The sequence below is a fragment of the Chiloscyllium plagiosum genome, chromosome 35, assembly GCF_004010195.1.
Source record: "Chiloscyllium plagiosum isolate BGI_BamShark_2017 chromosome 35, ASM401019v2, whole genome shotgun sequence".
Classification (NCBI taxonomy): domain Eukaryota; kingdom Metazoa; phylum Chordata; class Chondrichthyes; order Orectolobiformes; family Hemiscylliidae; genus Chiloscyllium; species Chiloscyllium plagiosum.
This window is the reverse complement of record NC_057744.1, coordinates 8,715,341-8,731,588: the sequence shown is the minus strand read 5'-3', so window position 1 is coordinate 8,731,588 and position 16,248 is coordinate 8,715,341. Positions and strand designations below refer to the sequence as shown.

Genomic DNA, 16,248 nt, shown 5'->3' with positions numbered 1-16,248 from the left:
AAGAACTTTGTTAGCGACGATTATAGGAAATGAGTGCAGATGATTCTGAGAAATAATAAACCACCAACCATATATGGTACAGGATCCCCTTACGAAATAGGAAATAGGCGGGGTTAGTACTTGAATTGGCGTTGTGGTGCACCCGAAGATCAATATCAAAGGTGCCGACTCACGGAAGAAAAGGTGTGTGCACAATTTAGCAGTCGGAATGATCCATTCCACCACGTTCGGTCACGATCGGAATTATCCACTTTCAAGAAACAATCAATACTCTTGTGATTCATGGGTTCAATGGAAAATAATGGTCAATCACCTCCAGTGGCAATTGTCACATATCGACTGAAGGACAAGCAGGTAGCAAAAGTAATGAAAGTAACTGTTTCCAACCTCAACTGATAGTATTGTGTGTACGATTGTTGTGAGTCATTTGCTCTGATCACGTTTGCTCTTTCTAGGTGCTTTGTGTTTTTATGTGTGTAGGCATGGAGCAATGACAATGAGAATTCCAATACATTCATTTATACCAAACGATATTACAATCTCTTTCTAATGCTTTTAGCCCACTGAGTGACATTTCTGTATTTCATTGTGGTTAACTTATAGGTAAAAGGTGTGGCATGCATTTCCCTGCTCTATGTCTTTGCTGAGAGTTTTATTTTCCTTTTCTTATATTGAGTAAGTGAATAGAATATAACAAGACAGAATTGTAACAGAAGCAGTTTCTTTTTACTATTACTTATTGACAGAATCAAAGTATTATGACAAGATCTGAATTTATTGTCTATCTCTAATTTATTTGAGAAGGTGATGAGATGACATCTTGCACCACTGTGATTTGCCAACAAAATGGCTTACTGCATCATTTCAGAAGGATGTTCAGAAACAACCACATTACTGTGGGTCTGGAATCACATATGGACCCAGACTGGTTAAGTATGGCTGATTTGCTTCAAATATGACCATTTTGAGAATTAATTTGATTTTTACAATAATTTGGTAGTTTCACCATGATGTTTGCCAACTTTTCATTCCAGACATTTTTTTATATAACTGAAAATTAAATTCCCCAGTTGCTGTGATAGGTTTTAAACTAATGTTTTCACATTATTAATCCCGGTCCAAAAGTAAAAGTCACTGTGCTATCAGTCAATGGGATGTGCACCTGGTGTAAACAACTATTCAATCAGTAATATTGGTATCACAGAAGAAATTAAAGAGAATACTGAGTTAACAATGGAAACCCATTAGGGCTCATTTACATGATGGGGCTAACTAAAAGTAATTTGCGCTGAGTACGTAGGTTTCTCATTGCTGATCATGTCTTTCAGTAATCCCCATATTATTTCATTGTGCAGTTAATTTGTTCCATTTCAGTCTTTCTGTTGTATATATCTAAACACCACTTGCTTGCAACATAGGTGATTGCGGTGTAAGTAAGCAATTAAAAATCTGTGTATCTCCTCTTTAAATTGGCTCGATGTCCCAGCACCCACCGTTCTCTGGGATAGTGAATTCCATACACTCATGACCCTTTGAGAGCAGTAATTTCTCCTCATCTGTTTTCATTCCAGATATCACTTATGCATGATTTGATTCAGAGTTTCCATATCATCTATATTATCTAACCAATTTTATTAAGAATAGATTGTTCAACTTACTCCAAGTCTTATATGTAATTGACCTTCCATCCCTTCACAGTATAGGTTCATACAAACAGACAAAAAAAGAGGGTCAAGAGGGCTGTTTGCACCCTTGTGTTTGCTCCATCATTCATTAAGATCTGTTTATGTTTCAAGTAACTTCATGATAGCTTTTGATTCCCTTTCCTGACAAAACTCTCCCACCTGTGCCTTAAAATATTCACTGAGCTTTCCTCCATCACCTTGTGAGACGGAAGACTTCCAAACTCATAGAACCCCTCAGAGGAAAGAAAACTGTCTCATTTTGTTCCTAAACAAACAGTGTCCACCAATTCTGGACTGAGTCACAAGAGGAAATATCCTTTCTGCATCCACCTTGTCAATACCATTCAGGATCTTTACGCACTTCAATCAAACGACTCTTAACTCTTTCAAATCTCATGGATGTGCTAATTAATGCTACTTTTTTTTGTTTGGTATAGTCTTTGTTTCTTGCAGCATCTTTAGTTCTCTGTCAAACATCTTTTATTCATGTTCTCCCAAGAGTGGACCGATTTGAATTATAATATTGAAAAACATAAAGTACAGGCTGGTCAGTAACCCTAAGGCAAGATGAAGGTTTTTGTTTTGGCTCATCATCCCAGGATACCAACCCAGCCATGCTCCCCTTCCCTACTTGTGCCTTTAATAACATGCAAGTTGAGTGCTTAAGCAGTTATTCTTTGATTGTGGCTAGAAACCATTCGAAATGTCCAACCACAGTAAATAGCTCTTAGTAATTTATAAGATTGTTTTGTCATGTTCTGCAGGAACATTCAGTTAAACAAGTTAAGTCATTTTGATCTCTATCATTCTCTAGCATTTGTGAGGAGCATAACACTGTAGATATAGAAATGTGCTTTCACTTCCAGGTATTGCAGTTCATTGGAAAGTGGGAGAATTGCGAGGTGGTCAGAATTGGTTACGCAGAGGAGTAGAGATTGTTCCAGCTGACGTTCACTGAAATGACATGTTGAAGAGTTTGCCATCATCTACATCATCAATGCTACCTTTCTCTACATGCTGAAGGTTCTCCTCAAAGTGTTGCCCCTCCCCTGGTAAAACCGTAACAGTGGACAACAAACCCACTATCCTGTGGGGTATTCTTTGTGGGATGAAGGGGATATCTTTGTGGCACCACCTGTCCAGTGCAAGTCAACAGAACCTTTGCTTAAGGACCAAGTGGTCTGTTTGAAGAGATCTGTGCTTGGGGAATGAATCTGATGCCAGCGTAATTTGGCCAGTGAGTGTGGGATTCAGAGGGCAGTAAAATGAGCAAGTCCCTGATCCCAAACTGACAGATTCTGGACTCCCTGCACAAGGTCAAAGAATTGTAAGGTCAGAGAATTGGAATTCTTTGGCAAAAAATAAAAGCTGTAATGGGTATTGGGCTGCAATTAACACACACCCACTGCACATGGCTACAGTGACGAATTTACCATTCATGCAGGCATTAGGATTGTGACAAGGAGACTAGTTTGTGTCATGAATTGAATCAATGTTGCCTTGGATTTTGAGTAGGTCTACAGTCTTGTGAACCCCAGAGGCCTCTTCTGTTACTTTCCATTGTCGAGAGGAAGCAGATATGACCTGCATGGTGCAATCTTTTAATGAATTTGCTGATGTTTCCTAAGGCAGCCTGCAAGGAACTAAAAGCTAAAAACCTGTAACCTTCATTGCGATGGGAAATGCTACATTGGTCTTTGGATGCACGTGCTGTAGGAGATGACACAATTGTGCAATAATCCCCCTGAGGGTTGTAACCTTGTTATGCATTGTCCTCTGAGAAATGTAGATTATATTTTTTGGGTTTAAAAACACTAGAAGGATAAAGGTACCTATGAAATCTTTTTTTCTGTTTGTTTTCCTTGCAACAGCAGATTTTAATGCTCCTTGCTCCTCAACCACCTCCTTTTCCTCCTTTTCATAATTTTGAAAAGGAACCTCATGAAGAAAAGTGCCCATTGCCAGTTAATAACTGAGAATGTTGTACAAATCTAAGTAGCTAAAAGTTAATTGAGAACAAAAGGACTTCAGAACTTTTGCAGCTTATGATTAATGTGCAGGTTGACTGACTATCAATAACAAGAAAAGTGGCAATGAAAAGACAAAATTGTAATACAGCAGATGTTGGAAATCTGGAATAAGAATAAAAAAAATGGAAAATCTCAGCATGTCTGGCAGCATCTATGGAGAAAGAAACATAGTTAATATTTCAACTCCAACAGGACGCTTCTTCAGAGTTTGGTTCTGAAAAGAACCAAAATTCTCTTCTGATTAGCATTCATTTTTGTGGTATTTGTAGGTTTGAGCTCATCCAAAGTTCTGCTATCTGTAACCTACCTTGCATCAAGTTCTATTCATATCTACATTGGTTCCAGGCTGGAAACGCCTCAAGTTTTATAATTGTCAAGCATGTTTACATGGCTTTGCCACTCATCTGCACCTCCTCCAGCACCATTATCCTCTGACATCTTTAACTCTATCCTTCCGTACATCTTCGATTTTCGACCATTGACAGTTGTACCTTGGTTTTGAGATTAGGAAATTCTTCCACAAACATTTCAGTTTTTAAAGCTCTTGCTCCCCTTCTGGAAGCTGATTTGTTAATTTTACATTGGTATCCAAGATTTTGGTCGCCTGATCTTATATTCCCTTTGCTGTCAGTTCTTATTTAGTAAAGCTGTTGTGAATTACTTTGGGATGTTTATAAGTAAAATATGTTGTATAAATGCCAATTATGATTGTTGACTAGATTCTAAAACCAGGTAGGACCCTCAGTTATCTACCTTATTTAGATTCCTGCATGTTTTTGACATGGTTTTTGAAAACCTGCAAAGTAGAACACTGGCAGAAAATCTAGAAAGACCTCTTGGCAAACTTCATTGAGAAGGTTCGAAGTCAAAAGGTGAACATTACATCACCGCTACCACCCATGTGTTAAATTTAGTTGAATTACAACCAAAATAAACCTAACATTAGCTCATAGAGCAGAACTTTCTGTACATGTTCCTTGTTGCTCGGAGGAATATGGCAAGATAGTTGACCTGAGTTGCAAAATCACAGTGTAAGGCACAACAAAACCCTAGGGTGGATTCACATCCGATATGGTTTAAATCTGATTTTAAGCAGAAACCTCTATAACTGGTGTGTGTCTTAGATCCAGGACTAATTCTCAAACTTAGCAGATTGTATCTGCCTGTTCTGTGGAGTACCACTCTGTCATGTTTCAGTGCCAGGAGAAATCCCGATGGTCGATTTAAGCAGCTTTTACACTGCCTCTACGCTAACATGGCAGTTAAGTTATTTTTTTTCACCCTTAGAGTGTGAATTACAACAAACTATTGCACCCCTCTTGCAGTAAATCATCCCTCCTCTTTCACAAGAGCCAGACTAGAATGTGGAAAATCACAAATATATGCCAAAATTTCTTGTAAATAAATCAGTAACACGTTATGCAACAGACAAACAGATTTGATCCTATTAGACTTTTGATAAGGACGTTTCCACATAGAAAACTCATAGTGATGGAAAGAGCATGTGGGATCCAAGGAAATTTGGCAAATTGCCTCCAGAATTGGCTGAATGGCAGGAAGCAGAAGGTGATGGTCAAGGGGGATATTTGTGACTGGAAGCTTGTGTTGATTGGGGTCCCAAGGGATCAATGTTGAGGCTCTTGCAGTTTGTGGTTATATATAAATGATATATAGACTTGACTGTAGGAAGATTATTCAGTGAGTTTGCGACAGCTACAAAAATTGTTGGAATGGTAAATAGTGAGGCGGATAGCCTTAGATTACAGGTAGATATAAACAGGCTGGTCAGAAGGCTGATCAGTGGTAAATGGGATTTAATTTGGATAAGCGTGAGGTAATATATTTGGATCGGATAAACAAGGCAAGGGAGTACATGGTAAATAGTTAGACCCCGGGAAGTGCCAAGAATCAGAGGAGACCTTAAAGCAAAGGGACAGAAAGAAAGCGGTTATATAAACATATGGGATATTTGTCTTTATTTGCTGAGGCATAGATTTAAGAACAGGGAGGGGATGCTTGAACTGTATGAAATGTTGGTTAGGCCATAACTAGAGTGTTGTGTGCAGTGCTGGAATCCACATTATAGGAGAGGTGTGATTGCATTGGAGAGGGGGCAGAGGAGAATTACCAGGGTATTGCCTTGGCTGGAGACTTTTATTCATGAGGAGAGGAGACAAGGGTTGATTTCCTTGGAATAGTGGAGATGGAAGTAGGGGGAGGGGGGGGCATGACTAAGATGTATAAACCTGAGGAGCATGGACAATGTAGATGAGAAAACTTGCCCTTTGGTCGAGGGATCAATGACCAGGAGGCATGGATTTAAAGCAGGAGGTTTACAGGGGTTGCAAAGCTCGCAGGGTGTTGGAATTTGGAACTCACTGCCTGTGAGCATGGTACAAGCAGAAACCCTCATAATATTTATGAAGTATTTAGATATGCACTTGCAATGTCAAGGCATGCAAGGCTACAGGCCAAGTGCTGGAAAATGGGCTTAGAATGGTTAGGTCATTGTTTTGACTGGGGCAAACGTGATAGGCCCAAGGGCATCATTTTTGGTGCTGTCAAGCTCTATGACTAAATACCAGATGAAGAGAAGGGTAAATAAAAGTTAACTTCTGAATCTGCAACAAACATTCTTCCACTGCAACTAAGCAGATCCATAACAGCAAATTTTGTTAAGTTTTTTAGAAAATGAAACATTACCAAAACTAAAATTCAAAAACTCTGACAGATATGAAACCTCATTTGTTTTCATCAGTGTATTGAGCTTTTAAAGCCACTTCCCTCAAAACTACCCCGCCCCCACTTCAATATAATAGAATGAGCTCTTGATCTGGATGAAAAGAGGAAGGGCTGAGAGATGAGTAAACAGAACGAAGCATCAGCAATGCAGGTGTCTTAAATTGATCTCCCCAGGGGACAAGATTGTGCAGAATCAGGCATGTTTAACCGTAATTATGACCACTGGAATGTGCAAAGAAACCAAACTCAAATTGCACACTGTTACATTATATCAGTTTAGCAAGTCAGACTTATGTGGGCAAAATAATTAAAACCATGTTACCAGTTAATCTAAATAAACTGCATTTGCTTCTCACTGTGCTGTTGGATGGAATTGTATTTTGTCTTCATGCTCTCTCTTGACTTCATTTTCCACATGGGGCTTTCTTTAAGAACTATAGACAGTGTCAATGGACACCAGAAAGATTTTTTTGAATGCAAACATAAAATAAAAAAAACCTGGGATTCTCCAAAAAAAGCTTTCTTTCGCTGCTTTTTGGTTTCATGGTTAAAACAGAACCTCTCAAAAAAAACCTGCCAATGCATTACTAATCTTGATGCATTGAAATTCCTATAAACCCAGTTTCCATTTATGACTGAGTCCCACATGGCCATGAGTCTTTCTGTCACCTCAGAATCTAGGGCCCTCTGTAAATTTTAAGTTTTCACTTCTGTTCATTGTTGCTTTGAAGTTTCAAACTTGAGTCAACGTGGGCTCTTATTTTCCTTTTCCTGTTGTGCCTGAATGTAAATCCAGCCAATAGATAGATTCTTGCACAGTCCTAAATGTCTATCAAAAGGAACTGGATGGGAAATGTCCTAAAACAGAAAATGTTGTGGAGAAATAGCGGGGTAGAGATACTAATTTGACAGCTCGTTCTGAAAATTGGCACAAGCACTTCAGGCTGATTGGACCCCTTTCTGCTTTCTGATTCTATCCCACATCTCAAAAGGAGTTAATTTAAAGCATAAAAAATTTTGAATTTTCTTTCAGTAATTGAGAGAATTCACTGAGTATGAGGAACTTCAGTTACACTTTTGGGCTATATACCACCTAATAAACAGTGCTATAATAGCAGAAGAGAAGACACAAAGTGCAATCATCCAGTTACTGTCTGGTTGACTAAGTTGTGCTGGTGCATTAAAACGGATCAAGATTTAATAGTTACTATAGCCAAGCACTGATCAGAATAGGGCTCTGATTCTATGAGATATTTTGTCATCACCAATTTCTTAGACAGGTTTGGAAATTTAGAATTAGGCTTTAATAGCTGTTGTATGTTAGCTATTTCTGAGATATAGCTCACAAGCCCATCGACATTCATAAACTACTGTAAAACATCTTTCTTACATTTGAGTTCCAACAACATCTTTTATTGGTAGAGGAATTGAGTTCTGGAGTCCTGAGGTCATGTTGCAGTTGTATAAGACTCTGGTGCGGCCGCATCTGGAGTATTGTGTGCAGTTTTGGTCGCCATACTATAGGAAGGATGTGGAGGCACTGGAACGGGTGCAGAGGAGGTTTACCAGGATGTTGCCTGGTATGGTAGAAAGATCGTATGAGGAAAGGCTGAGGCACTTGGGGTTGTTTTCATTGGAGAAAAGAAGGTTTAGGGGTGACTTGATAGAGGTGTACAAGATGATTAGGGGTTTAGATAGGGTCGACAGTGAGAATCTTTTTCCACGTATGGAGTCAGCTATTACAAGGGGGCATAGCTTTAAATTAAGGGGGGGTAGGTATAGGACAGATGTTAGGGGTAGATTCTTTACTCAGCGAGTCGTGAGTTCATGGAATGCCCTGCCAGTAGCAGTGGTTGACTCTCCCTCATTATGGGCATTTAAGCGGGCATTGGATAGGCATATGGAGGATAGTGGGCTAATGTAGGTTAGGTGGGCTTGGATCGGCGCAACATCGAGGGCCGAAGGGCCTGTACTGCGCTGTATTCTTCTATGTTCTATGTTCTATCTCAGAGCCAGATAACAGGTAGAGCAGCACATCTGCTCAGGGCTTGTAAGTAAAAGGGAGGAAGTACACATGTAATTCCCAATTTCTGCTGTAGCATGAAGGTCCATGGTATTTCCTTGAACATTCTAATAACACGACCTTCCCAGCCAGTGTACAACGTGTTTCACTATCACTTAAAATATTAATAACTAAGTCTTTATGTAGATTATATTCTGACATACATGGAAGCATTACTCCCTCTGAAGATGGTCACATAATTACTTTGTTATAGATGAAAAAAGATTTATAATTTAACATTCATAGAAAAATTAAGATCAAATCCATATGACTGTTGGTGCTATGGCATTGCAACTTGATATTTCCCAATGGCAGAATAAGTAAATGAAAAAGCCACAAAAATGATCTAAACAACTTAACTACCACACAAAAAGTGTAAATATTTTTAATTTTGTGATCCAATCTTTAGCAGTTAATGGTTATAAACAATTGGAGCAGTGCTTTCAGGGTTTATGATGTTACTTGAACTGGGATTACTGCCTTGTGATTTGACGTTGTCCATCATTATTTGAAAAATATTTGGTGCTTCATTTTCAGTATTTACATTAAATATGCCCTTAAGTCACTGGCCCTTCCCCTGGGGTGACTGTCAAAGGTTTTCCCAACCTGCTGCTCTAACTTCTACACAAACCGTGTTCATGCAAATAAACAGATTGTGTCAGAAAAGCCTAAAGAGCCCTGAGAGTGGTCACTTTACTCTTGTATGTACTTATGACATGACAACAAGTGCTCCCTTTCAAGGTCTATTTTGCTGAATATTTATGGGCAGTTTTGGGATTAAGGCTATGGTATCTTAATTTAAAAGCTAGTGTCCCTGACAAAGAAAGAGCATGAATTAAGTACGTTGCGAGGGCGGTAGGGATGAAGTTCCAAACTACAAATTTGAATTTTGACTCTGAACTAAAACTTCTCAAAGTTATTGTTCAAACTGAGCAGTGAAGTTGTTTAATCATACAAGTAAGTTCATCAGCAATATGAGACATTATCTCGAGTAAAGTTACTCACTGCCATTACTTGACATGTTGGAGAAAATCTCAATGAATAGATTATTGGCCAACAGTGTGAGGGTATCCTGGCTGCATAGAAATGGGCCTACGTTGATATTGATTCTGATATAGACAGAGCATCTTGATCCTAATAGGATTTGTAACATGTCATGTGCTAATATGATGTGGATTTGAGGTCACCGTTTCTCAAAAGGTGAATTTCTGATCTGGGCTAAAGCATCAAGAGGAACTGATATTCTTCTCTAGAAAGAGGAAGGAGATGTTGAAGAGAAAATCACTCCCTTTCTCCTTCCAATGCTCCTCTGAAGAACCAATTCAGGATGTGAGAGGAGTCAAAAAGAAAGCTCACAAGGAATTAAATCAAGGCGGAGTTGGATATACATTTGACTGACAATGGAGTCAAGGGTTATAGGTGCGTGCAGGAAAGTGGGTCATGGCCTTAATGTCAATCAGTCCTGATCGAAGAGAGTGGTGAAGCAAGTCAAGGAACCAAGTGGCCTACTTGTGTTTCTATTTCTTTTTCTTAATAAAAAGTGATCTTTTTTCATGTAAAACTTGTTTTCCTATTGGTAAATTCAATTGATCACATTAACAATAGTCCTTATGCACGTAGCCCTGTAGTTTGACCAGATTCTGTAAAGCAGCATTTTGAAAGTTGGGTCATTCCTTTTGAAATTGAACAAATATTTTGCAGCAGTCAGATAATTGGGGGCCTGCAGATTAGGGCAGTATCTAAACATTGAACTTCAAATTTTGAACTTCCACTTCAGTGCCAGTAATAAGTCAAATTCATCTAATGTTTGTAAACTATTCATATTAAATTGAATTAGAAATTAATGTACCCCAGATCCCACAATGAAAATCTGTATCAATAGCTACCTGTTTTGCTATCTGAATGTTTTATTTTCCAATGCGCACATTCTATCTTTGGAAAATAATGTTAGGCAGATTGGAAATAGAGAAGAATGGAAAGCCACAGCGTTACATCTGCTAATGCCATTTGATCACCATATTAAAGACTGGAGTTGACACTAAGTACATCTTGGTAATCAAGGCGAAAAACATAACATTAACACTACACAATGGAACCCTATGAGCTAATAAATATAGGCTTTGTTCATTTGTTCAACAATACGTCATTGAAAAGTGGTAGACATTTCACTGGACAATTTTTGTGTAACATGGTATTTATTTTTACTGTTTCTTTTAATGTCTACAGGTATCTGTAGAAGTCAATAAAAGATATAAGACCTCACCGGATGGTTGGTTTTTAGCTTATTTTGCTAGCAAACTATTTCAAGTACTAGATGATTTGGTTCTCTATGCAAAAGGCTGAAAGAAATCAACACGCATTAAGAAGATTATTCAACATTTTTAGTTTTTTTTTAGATTATGCCTGGAACAGTAATAAACGCTGTTAATCAATAAGGTAAAACTTTAATTGAAGGAACATGTATGAAGTTTGGAATCGCATTTTTTCTTTCACCAACTTCTACTTGAAGTGAAAAACAGCCTACTAGAGAAAATCAGATTCTACACTTTTGCATACACATTGGAAATCATTGAAAGACTTGATGAGCACCCCAGCAAAATAAGACACCCACTCAAAGTAAAGGTTTCCTCAAATTCAAGCCCACTTTTTCTTGATTTTATTTAAAAGTAAAAATATCCTTTCCCTCCGCTATCTATCCTAAATAGGATAGTGAAATTCTTCACACTGTTTTGCTGACTTTATCACAGATGGCTCCCAACTCAGCATAAATTCTTAACTTATCAAAGCCTGACTAAGCAAATGCGTAATGTGGTAACTTAAACTCTGCCTGTGTCAAACATGAAACTAAATGGATGGGCACTTTGTAAATGGCATTGTTAATGAATGGTCTTCCTAAAACTGTTGAGATAGAAAACTTTATTCATAGTATGATTAATTATATGCAGAATATAACAAAAATTACTATCAGGATATGGTGGTGCTATTCCACCATTCAAAACAATTAACTATTCAAAGCCTGGAAAATATCACTGTGGTGATGTTAATCTCTAGAAACTTGTCACACCCATATAAAAATACTTTGTATGCAATTTTACTAGTAATGTTAGCCATATTAAAATGGAAAGATCATTGTCTCTGTCATCTCACACAAACGCAACTAGGTGTCCATAAATTAATATTTAATTCAAGGCTTGCTGATGAGGCTGTAACCTGGTGGGTTGTAAACTCCGTAGAATATGAATTTAAATAATATTTGCTTTAATACAATTCACAAATAATAGAAACACGCAGGTCACCAGAATGCGAAGGAAAGGTAAATTGCAATTTTGTGTAGAAGTCTACGTCAGTACTGGAGTGCTATAAAGGGACATTCCTTCCTGATTTTTCCTGACCTTAAGATCTTTGAACCTTTGAACTTTGATCTTAAGATCTTTAGGCTGCTCAGTAACCTGCTAGCTGGATTCAGTATGGACAGATATTTCTTCTCACCTTTTTAATTTCTAACAGAAATTCTTAATATCTATGGATATTAAGTACCCATGTCAATTCCATTTATTTGTGCCCCTATTAAAAGAATCCAATAGTAATTTCCACAAAATATTTCAGCAAAGAGTTGCTATCTGTTCTTTAAAATTAATTTCATACCATTAAGCACTTAACTTTAAATATACTGTCTAATTTAATATTGGACAATAAATGTACAAAGCTTTTATATTTATTTCTAATCTCAGAGTGATGTTCAAGTCACTGATGCAATTTTGAATAAAAATATATAACATGGTAAAGTGTTTGCATAAACAAGACAATTAATTACTTAATATATTTTATATACATACACAGTTTGTATAAAATCAAATAGATACATAACTTCTTAATTTATTTGTCATATATCACAGTACCAGTTTAAATATGGCATGTATGAAATATATACATTAATAAAATCTGATTGTAAATTGCTCTGAAATTTAAAGGAAATAAAATTGTACTTACATTTTTGCCAGTGCATTTTTTGTGACATATTGTAATCTCTTTCACGTCTTTCTGATGCAGACAGAGTTGACATTGCTCAGTTCTTACAAAGTGCTTCAGTGGAACATGTGTGTACACAAACTAGTGAAATGCAACATTGCAGAGAAGTAAGACTTAAAGTCCCACTCTACGTCTGATGTCATCATTTACGCTCCCAATCTCTCCTCTTGTGGCCGCATTTTTAAAATATTTTCCTCAGCGCCATGTAACCACAAAAAGAAGCTGCTGAGTGGCACTTGTCATTCGCAGTGGGTTCTGGAAGATATTATGGAGAAAGATGAATCTTTATGCCATGGGTTTAATGACTACCCCATGCTTGAAACTGAAGGTTGTTTCTCAAAAGTCTTTTTTTGTCGCAAATTCGGCAGGCGAATGTAAGCCTACTGGCAGCACGTTAGGTACGTACTAAAAGGAAACACCTGCCAAGTCTTTTTGAATTAGTACATCCTGTTCTAATGTTATTTTCCTGCCCTTTACTTGGAAAAAAGGGACCGAGTGTATGCCATACAATATAAAAATGTGGATCTTACTATTGTTGGAAAACACTGTCATATTTTGTTATCCTACATATGTGAAACCAAAACTTGTTGAAAAGTCCTTTATTATGCCCTCTGGCTTTAAAGCAAGGCTCAGTTACTTATTTGAAGTGGTCAGTTTGAATACCATTGACTCTATTCCTCTCATCAGTAACGGGAATTTTGTGGTGCTGAATGCAGACACATTTCATGTTAAGTGCATGTTTCCATCTCTCACTTAGCCTTTGTAAGTGGTACACTTTCAGATTAGTGATATAAAATCATGGATATATATTCCTCCATTCACGAATTTTAATGACAAAAGTGGCTAAATGATGTTCTCCTGATTTGCACAAGACACAACTTCTGTCTTCAAATTAATAAATGGAGGAACAAATAACTCAATGGTGCCTCTTAAAATCATTGTTTTATCTTATCCCATTCAGTAACACACTTTATATTTTCTATCATTTGATATAAATCATGCTATTCCTTAATAATCATTTATCATAACTTTACAACATAACTCTCAACTCTAGTGTTAATTTGGAATGTCCTCACTTGGAGTTTCCTTGTATGTTCTCCTGGTTGGCAGTAATTTTAGTAGAAGATTGTCAGAAAACCTATTCACATGTATGCCCAGAAATTCCCCACCCCTCCCTGCTCAGTAATAATGGCAGTTGATGTTAAATTATGGTTAGACAGAGCCCAAGCAAATAATTTTCCAGTCAGTTTTATTTTTACTCACGCTCCACAAACACTGATTACATGTTGATCTTACATATTCGCCCATTAATATTTCTCAACAACTTCTTCAGACTTACTACCAGTACAGACAGAACTTCTGCCTCAGAGGTGGTGTCGCTACCATTGTACCATGAGCCTTTCTCAGCTAATAATCCCTTAATAAAGATATAAATATCATCAGTTTCTTAGTTCCATTTGGTCTCCAGTATCCCTGTCAGACCCTGCACGATATCAACAGATGATCGAGAAAAATCCCAAGGAAATTCCCGAGTCTGATGTTGATCAGCGTTGCTGAGAAAAACACAAGCAGCATATGGTCTCCAAGGTCTGAAAGATCTGCTGATTTGCCGATGTGACAGAGGAACATGGATCTGCCATAAGCATCAATTCAAATTCCATCCTTCCAGCATATTCTGAGGGTAACACTGAGTTTGAGGAATTAGGCAAATCACCTGATAAACAACTTCCAACTTTGTTTTGTCTGAGACTGATGGAAATAAATAACAGGGGAGCTGACATCCAGCTGATCAAGCCAATATAGAGCCATAGAATCATAGAGATGTACAACATGGAAACAGACCCTTCGGTCCAACCCATCCATGCCAATCAGATATCCCAACACAATCTAGTCCCACCTGCCAGCACCCGGCCCATATCCCTCCAAACCCTTCCTATTCATATACCCATCCAAATGCCTTTTAAATGTTGCAATTGTACCAGCCTCCACCACTTCCTCCAGTAGCTCATTCGATACATGTACTACCCTCTGCATGAAAATGTTGCCCCGAGGTCCCTTTTATATCTTTCCCCTCCCTCCCTAAACCTATGCCCTCTAGTTCTGGACTCCCCCACCCCAGGAAAAAGACCTTGTCTATTTATCCTATCCATGCCCCTCATAATTTTGTAAAACTCCATAAGGTCACCCCTCAGCCTCTGATGCTCCAGGGAAAACAACCCCAGCCTGTTCAGCCTCTCCCTATAGCTCAAATCCTCCAACCCTGGCAACATCCTTGTAAATCTTTTCTGAACCCTTTCAAGTTTCACAACATCTTTCCAATAGGAAGGAGACCAGAATTGCACACAATATTCCAACAGTGGCCTAACCAATGTCCTGTACAGCCACAACATGACCTCCCAACTCCTGTACTCAATACTCTGACCAATAAAAGAAAGCATACCAAACGCCTTCTTCACTGTCTTATCTACCTGCGACTCCACTTTCAAGGATCTATGAACCTTCACTCCAAGATCTCTTTGTTCAGCAACACTCTCTTGTACCTTACCATTAAGTGTATAAGTCCTGGACCGAAGGGTCTGTTTCCATGCTGTACCTCTCTATGACTCTGTGACTCTGAGACTGTACCAGGGACTGCCCTTGTTTACATGCCCCAGTTTATAACTGGATATGCTCACTCAGCTTTTAGAGAGACAGAGAGAGAGAGCTGCCTATACAATATTGTTTCCCCCAGGAGATTAAAATGCTTTGAGAATTTCATGTAATGGTGGGAGAATGCACCAATTAACCTAAACACAAGATGTAGTTGTACTTCAGAGCTGTATATAATGCTGCTTTGACTGAAGTGCCACTGGGAAGTGGCATAAATCCAAAATCCTAGTTCATTTATGGAGTTGAATGCAAGTGATTAAATTAGAAAATTTTAACCCCAGTGAAGACCACCAAACCACATATGGAATGTGGTTGCTGAAATTAACAGCAGTGGTGAAACATTTTAAGGCATTTTTGATATGAAAGACAGCATCATTGCAGACTTATTAATGAATGCGTTTGAGAGAGCTGAATCAAAGCTTGCAGAAGAAATGATCTTTGCTTCGGTTGTGCTGCTTTTAAATATTGACAGAAGGCGCAGACACAGGGGACGCGGATATCCATGATGTGATGAATTGATCTTAAAGCACAGTGTAGTAAGATGGGGCTTGAATGGGACATAGCAGACACCACAGGGTTGGGGAAGGTAATTAATGATATGCTTTTGGCATGATATGGAGAAAAATCTTGCTGGATCTAGACTCAGCAATTTCTCCAAGAAAGTCAATGCTGAAAAGCATAGGATTCAGCCTTATTGTTTTGTGTCATGTGTCCTGAAAGTATACTTTAGGAAAGTTGAACATTTCAAGTGGAGTTTCTTCAGCAAACCAAGTCTGAGGACTTGAGGAACAATTGCTTGTTGTGCAGGCCTGGTGCAATGTAAAACCTGATCAAATGTGGAAGCCTTATGGATATTGTTGATTTGTGATGTGTTATATTGATGAAAATCCTAGATATAAAACAGTTTTTGTTATAAGATGATCTCCTGTTCCGTCACCTTCACCAATGCCGTCCTCTCAGCAGATCTAAACAACTCAAAGCAAGAGGTCCTGGCTGAATCCAATGGCTCTTCCTCCCATGTGACACATTCAGTACAGAGAAAATCCAAAAT

The 16,248-nt window shown here is 38.2% G+C and overlaps 1 protein-coding gene across 1 annotated transcript in view; it reads right to left on the bottom strand.

Annotated features, from left to right (window-relative positions):
- The window catches only part of LOC122540627 (NF-kappa-B inhibitor delta-like), a 123,932-nt gene extending 111,349 nt beyond the window's left edge, over window positions 1–12,583 (bottom strand). Inside the window, exon 1 of the mRNA XM_043676599.1 lies at window positions 12,510–12,583. Coding sequence (XP_043532534.1) covers window positions 12,510–12,582 — 73 coding nt within the window. The 5' untranslated portion in view covers window position 12,583. The remainder of the gene's footprint in view (window positions 1–12,509) is intronic.
- Between the last annotated feature and the right edge of the window lie 3,665 nt (window positions 12,584–16,248).